The sequence below is a fragment of the Lipophrys pholis genome, assembly GCF_963383615.2.
Source record: "Lipophrys pholis genome assembly, chromosome: 1".
NCBI classification, from domain to species: Eukaryota; Metazoa; Chordata; class Actinopteri; order Blenniiformes; family Blenniidae; genus Lipophrys; species Lipophrys pholis.
The window spans coordinates 29,322,196-29,328,641 of record NC_137635.1 but is presented as its reverse complement, the minus strand read 5'-3'; the positions used below and the strand labels follow the sequence as shown (position 1 = coordinate 29,328,641).

At 47.0% G+C, this 6,446-nt stretch overlaps 1 protein-coding gene across 1 annotated transcript; it reads right to left on the bottom strand.

The window, feature by feature from the left end:
- Window positions 1–847: 847 nt before the first annotated feature.
- On the bottom strand, window positions 848–5,410 carry LOC308122643 (ras-related protein Rap-2a-like). The gene has a single exon (XM_080484609.1). It carries the CDS (start codon window positions 5,041–5,043, stop codon window positions 4,495–4,497), a length of 549 nt encoding a protein of 182 aa, XP_080340735.1. The 5' UTR covers window positions 5,044–5,410; the 3' UTR covers window positions 848–4,494.
- Between the last annotated feature and the right edge of the window lie 1,036 nt (window positions 5,411–6,446).

Below are 6,446 nucleotides of genomic sequence, written 5' to 3'. Positions count from 1 at the left end.
CCCAAACAGAATTCGTAGATGTCCTGGCGAATGTCATTTAACCGCATTTCCATTAAAGTTTAAAGTATCGTAGCGTTTGTTTGTCTTATTTTAACATTAGGTCAGCAGTTCACTGAAACACCGGACAATGAAGCGCGATGGAAACGATCCACATTTTGTAGGATTATTAATAAACATATAAAACTATATACTATTTAATATATTGGAGTTGATATCCAATGGCTGTTCGCGCCGCATCATATCGGGGGTTGTACTGTCGAGCCGAGGCAAGGCGAGTAAGGCTGAGGAGCTCATGGAACGGCGCCATTATGGTGAGCCGTGATTGGCTGCAGCGCCCTGCGACCAGGACAGATAGAAGACTGGTGGATAGATGGCTGATGCCTGATCTCTCTGAGCTGAACAAGTTAAAAGTCCCACAACACAAGATTTTTCTCTGGAATCACAGAGACTGGAGTTTGAATGTTGCAAGAGCGTCGCACTTCAAGCATTCACATCACATGACGCCGGCTTCATACTCCAACAGGATTTGTGCAACACTGACAACGAGCTCAGGAATTGTCTTGCAACAGATGCAGAAATGTTGTGCAACACTTGAACCAGAGAAATGAGAATTGTTGACGAGATAAATTTGGGTTTTCTGCGCCGTCGGGCACTCGTTCTGTCATGGTCTCAGAAAAGAAATGCAGAAGCTGCTGGATGAGGAGCAGACAGACGAGCTGAAGCTTCAGACTCTGCAACACTCGGAAACTAAATTAAGGAACAGTTCCAGACACACACGACAACCATGAGATGGTCAAAGAAAGAAAAGTACAAAAAAATAAGAAATGAGAGAAAAGACGTGCACATTTCTCAAACATGTTTATAAATGCCAGTGTTTGTTTCTCTGGAATGTCTTTGTTGGATTCTCTTCCCCACATTTAACAATAAACAAACAAATAGGCTGATTTGAAAATACACATTCACAACTTGTATAACAATTATATAACAGTCAGAAAACCCTGGTTCGATTCCCGGCTTGATTCCTATGTGATGCGTTCTCCAGGTACTCCGGTCCGTCATCCTAAACGTTCCCCTGTATATAATCCACCGGCCAATGACCTTGTGACAGCCACCACACGGCATCATGGGTAAATAAAGGTACGTCCTGTTGCCTTCAGTTGAATTCTTCTGGTGTAAAACTGAAAATAAACTTCTTTGAAAAACAGTTTCCTCAGCTGTGCCTCAGTTCAAGGACGTGACTCAACATTTTGAGGCTGCAAGGTTGAAGAATTACATGAACTATTGAAAACATTTTGGCCTTTTAGGAATAGATGTTGCTGTTTGTTTCTCCCAAAGCAAAAGGGGCGGAGGTGTTTGTTGGATGCTGAGCATCACTGATGGATGTTTTCAGTTCTGAAACACTTGAAGCTTCTTGTTCAGTCCGACTCGGAGCGGCGGAGATGGGAAAGTGACTGAAGCAGCTGAATGTAAAACCAGAGCCAATAATGTCTGATTACAGCTAGAAAGTGATTAAGTTTGACAGAGATTAAACAATTATCAAAGTTAATATTGATTAAAAAAGATATAAATAAAGAGCTGATTGTGGTTTTGCCATGAGAGCAAGGTCTTGTGGGTAATGACGTTGCAGTGTTTATTGGTGGATATAGTCTGTCTGTATGAATCCTCACTATGTTTTGTTAAATAAAAATATTAATATTTTGTGTGGTTCCAACGATGAAGATGTAAAGGAGAAGAATTAAAAATGTTAAACCTCTTCCTACTTCCTTCTGGAACATGTGACACAAACGTTGTAAAATTGGAGCGTGTGTCACGTGACCTGCAGATGACTGTTTTGGATCATTGTCTCGCTTTTTTTTTTTAATTTTGTCTGTTCAATAAATAAATAAATAAACAAACTTTCACAAGCTGATGAAGTGATATGGAGGTTGTAATGAGCAGTGTGAACACTTTATCTTCAGTCACGTCGGTACAATTGATGACATTCATACTTTCCCCACTGATGTTTCAAGAAGAAGGTCGTCTATTCATGAACAACACATTTGTTGTTTTTGAACTTGAGCCACCTCTGTTTACCTTTAATGACCCTCTAATCACAAGACGGGATTCAGGAGCTCAGAGAAATCCCCTGCAGACAGTGGCAATGAAAACAGAACTGGTTTGACATGAACTGAAGCGGCTCTTTCTCCAGCCAGGCCTGAACAGCACACACATGTTTCTCAGGGAGAATTCGGTTTTTGTTGTTGTTGCTTTTTTTTTTCTGATCTGGCCTGGAATCTGTGCGGTTAAAGGGACACTTGAAGCAGCGGATCATTGGCGGGACTGTGGAGCGACTTACCACATGCCAGCCTACAGTTTGTATGGCTGATTGAACTTGGCCACCAAAACAAAAAGCTCTCTCTTTCCCTGCTTTGCAGCCCAGAAAACATGCAGCAGGAAGCGGGAAAGCAGCTCTCTCCCAGTGAAAACACTCCTGCTGGAAACCCTCCACAGCCGCCCAACAACTGCTTTCAGACACTTTGTATTCACGCTGACTTACTCTGTACGGCCAGAAAGCTTCCAGAGTCAAACCCTTAGTCCATAAGTCCATTTTCACCTCAGTGAGAACACCATGACCTAGAAAGAAGGACCAGCTCTTCCTTTCATTTCAGCGAAAGAAAAAATCCTAAAAAAGAGTGAGATGCTTTCTGCCGGCGTTTCTCTTCAGTCTGTTGCTTCTCAGAGCGCACGACTTGTGCAGCTTTTAGCAGCTTCTCAAGCTGAAGCTGAAGCTGGAGCTGAAGCTGAAGCTGGAGCTGCCGGCCCACCTGGAACACCTCCGGCAGCTCCGGGGAGTTCAGCTCAGGAGTGACGACCGTTCTGGTGCTCAAGGACGTCGGTACACTGCAGCACCTGTGAGGTTTCAGTTCAATCAGCTTCCACAGTGATCCTCACGGCTGCTGAAACGGTGGCTCCTTCCTCCCCAGCTGCTCGTCTACAGCGCTGAGTCATCGATAATAACACATCTATAAAGGAATCACTAACTTACTCTGGGCCGTTGATGAATAGTTGGTTTTTCTCTCTAAAAGTGTCTTGAGTTGACCGTATTGTATTTGCCAACTACCCAATCAAACTGAATACTGATCACGGTTCTCCTTGGTGATCCTTCGTCAAATCGAATATATTTATACTCATATTGTAAAGGTTCATTTCTAGACACCTTGAATCAAACTGCTGTTTCTCTCATTATGTTCCTGGTTTGTCAGTTTAATGTGAAACTTGGTTGAAAGTCGGGATAGAAATAAGAGTTTAGAATAGACTGTTTGAGGTGACGTGCTAATTCAGCCCAAAAAAGAAACCATAAGAGTTCCTGGTTGGTTATCAGATGGTTCCCCGTCACAATTCTTGACCACAAAATTCATGAGCAGAGACGAGCAGAGAACACAGTGTTACATAAAATGCATTTCTGTATTACAATTATTTCAAACTGACAGATGGATGGCAGAAGAGTTGTCCAAAGGGAAAATTACAATTATGCTCAAGTCAAAAATGTCACATTATTTTAAAAGACTGGAAAGGAAACCTCTAGATAATACATACAGACATGGCTTTGCTATTCACTGAACCAATAATCCCAATTCTTCTGTTGTTCACGTTGGACTAGTACCTCGACTGAAAGGCCTGAATTTGACCCAGAAACGGCAGCTGAGCTTCCTGACGGTTAAATAGGAAGAGAAACAGAAACCCAAGGAAAGGATAAAGTTTTGATTGCCATCAAGACGCACTGCGGAGGAAGTGGGACTCATCGGTTGGCACAGTCACAGCAGAGTTCTTAAGAAGGCACTTGCCATGGGGGGGTCTGGGTGCAGCTGAGTGCAAGCTCCATGATAAACCCACCTTCAACAAACCAGAAAGGAGAGAGGGCGACTAAAACAAGAACCACTCCACTGGTGGTGGTGGTGGTGGTGGTGGTGGTGGGGGGGGGTTCGTTGCCACTCGGGTCATTCAGAGGAGTGAAACTAAATTGGAGTAACCTGTGCAAGGCTCCAGTGGTGATTGATTAGATTTCTGAGAGATTTCTTTAAAAAATACTTTCAGGCCTCCTGCAGCCGAAAAAAAAAAGAGAAGGCCCCGAAGGTGAGCGCCCCCACCTGTGCCTGGGGATATGGCGCCCGGCACCACCTCGCCGCCGCCGCCACCCCTCCGGCCCACGAGATACAAACAGCACAACTCAAATTCAACAAACAGGTTTCTAGAAAAGCACAGAAAACAATGTGTCTCTTAGGTTTCACGGTAAGACATTCCCACTGAGGCACATTTCCAGAGAGATGTCAAATACAAAGCTGTAAAAACTAAAAATCCCAAAACATTCAAGTAGTTTGTCATGTAAACACTTTCCAGACTATGGTACATAATCGATTGTTGTCGTGGATTTCTGTCTGTGTGCAACAATAAGACAACAGTGTGAGGAGAGAGAGCGGCTCTGGTCCTGGTCCTGGCTCTGGTCCTGGTTCTGGTTCAGAGCAGGACGCAGGAGCAGCACTGGTTTCCGCCGCTGGGAACCGTGGAGTAGTTCATCTGTCTCACGATCTCCGCAAACAGTTCGTCCACCGAGCCTTTATTTTTGGCCGAGGTCTCCATGAAGGGGCAGCTCCAGTCCTGGGCCAGAGCCTTGCCCTCCCCGGAGGTCACCTCCCTCTCGCCCTCCAGGTCCACCTTGTTGCCCACCAGGATCATGGGCACCCTCTCGTACCTCTTGACCCGGATGATCTGGTCCCTCATGGGCTTGATGTCCTGGAAGCTCTGCTGGTTGACCAGGCTGTAGACCAGGATGAAGCCCTGGCCGTTCTTGATGTACAGGTCCCGCATAGAGGCGAACTGCTCGGTCCCCGCCGTGTCCAGGATCTCCAGCACGGAGGGCGAGGAGTCCACCTCGATCTCCTTCCGGTAGAAATCCTCGATGGTGGGGTCGTACTTCTCGATGAAGGAGCCCGTCACGAACTGGACCGTCAGCGCGGATTTACCGACTCCGCCCGAGCCCAGAACGACCACTTTGTACTCCCTCATGGCTCCGGAGAAAAAACCCAACAAAACAAAACAAAAAGGAAAAGGCAGACGCCTCCTTTTTCCGCGACGAAGCCTCCCCCTCTCCCCGGTCTCTCCCCCGCTCCCCCCCGCTGACCAGCCCCGATGTTTTCCCAGCGAGCAGGCCGGGTGTGCCGCCGCCCCCCCGCCCGGCTCGGCTCGGCTCGGCTCGGACTCACTCCCCGCTGGATCCGGGCAGAAAGGCTCGGTCCTGGACTCCCGGAGTCTCGAGATGCGAGGCGCATTAACGCGCGTCTTTCACGCTCCGCATTGTCCGCTGCTTGCTGGGGAGAAGCGCGATCGCTCCTGCGCGCTCGCCTCTCGCGCGGCGCTTCCTGCCCACATCCTCAGCCGCGAGCACAGGCTCAGTTCCGCTTTCTTAAAGGAGCCGTAGCCCCCTAATAGCGAGCGCTTGCATCCCCCCCCCCCCCCCCCCCCCCCCCCCCCTCCTGCTCCCGTGCACAATCCGCCGAGAGATACAATTAACCACAATGAGGAGATTCATGAAGTTAATCATCAATTTACACGTGTCTGTGTATTGATGCGCGCCACATGACCGCCACGTGATCACATGAACAGCTCCTCCATCCTCCCGAAAGTCTTCCCCCAGTGAGGGAGGCTCCACCTGGACACCTAAAGACCTGGACACCTAAAAATCACCTGGACACCTAGACACCTGAACACCTTGACATAGAGACATCTGGACATAGAGACATCTGGACATGTGGACACCTGGAAAATCAAATACCTGGACACCTCGGCACCAGTGGCGGAGCCAGAGATTTGTTTCTGCTGGTGCTTTGGTGGAACTCGATCGGTGACGGTGCTGTTGGGGATCTCTAGTTGATTTCCTACTGTAGCTCTGACAATATGCACACACCTCACCATGCACATAACAGTCGTGCACATGATGGAAAAGCTTCCTATTTAAAACAATATTATGCGACACAATGCGCAAGATATTTAGCCAAAGTGATGAAGGAGAAAGGTTTAGAAGTCGGCCACTGAAACTCACCACTGAATGTAAACTTTAACAGCAGAATGTCACTGATGGAGCCTGAACAGCAGCAGGAAGCAAAACACACAGCAAGTTTTCATTTGGGCCTCAAACACAAAGACACTGACTCCTTCTGCCAGTCACCAAAACCTCCATTGAAAGAAAAAATATTTGGTTCACTGGATCTAATGACATATTAATAAACACTGCATAGAGAGAACCAGGAGTCAGAACACGGATCTCAAACACCAAATAGGCAATAATCTTGTACTCACCATGAGATGTCATAATAAAACGATACGTCGGTTGTTGTGGGTGAGAGCGAAGGCGTCTGTGATTTGGTCACTTTTAGTTTATTTTTTGCAAAAAGCACTCAAAGTTTTATTGC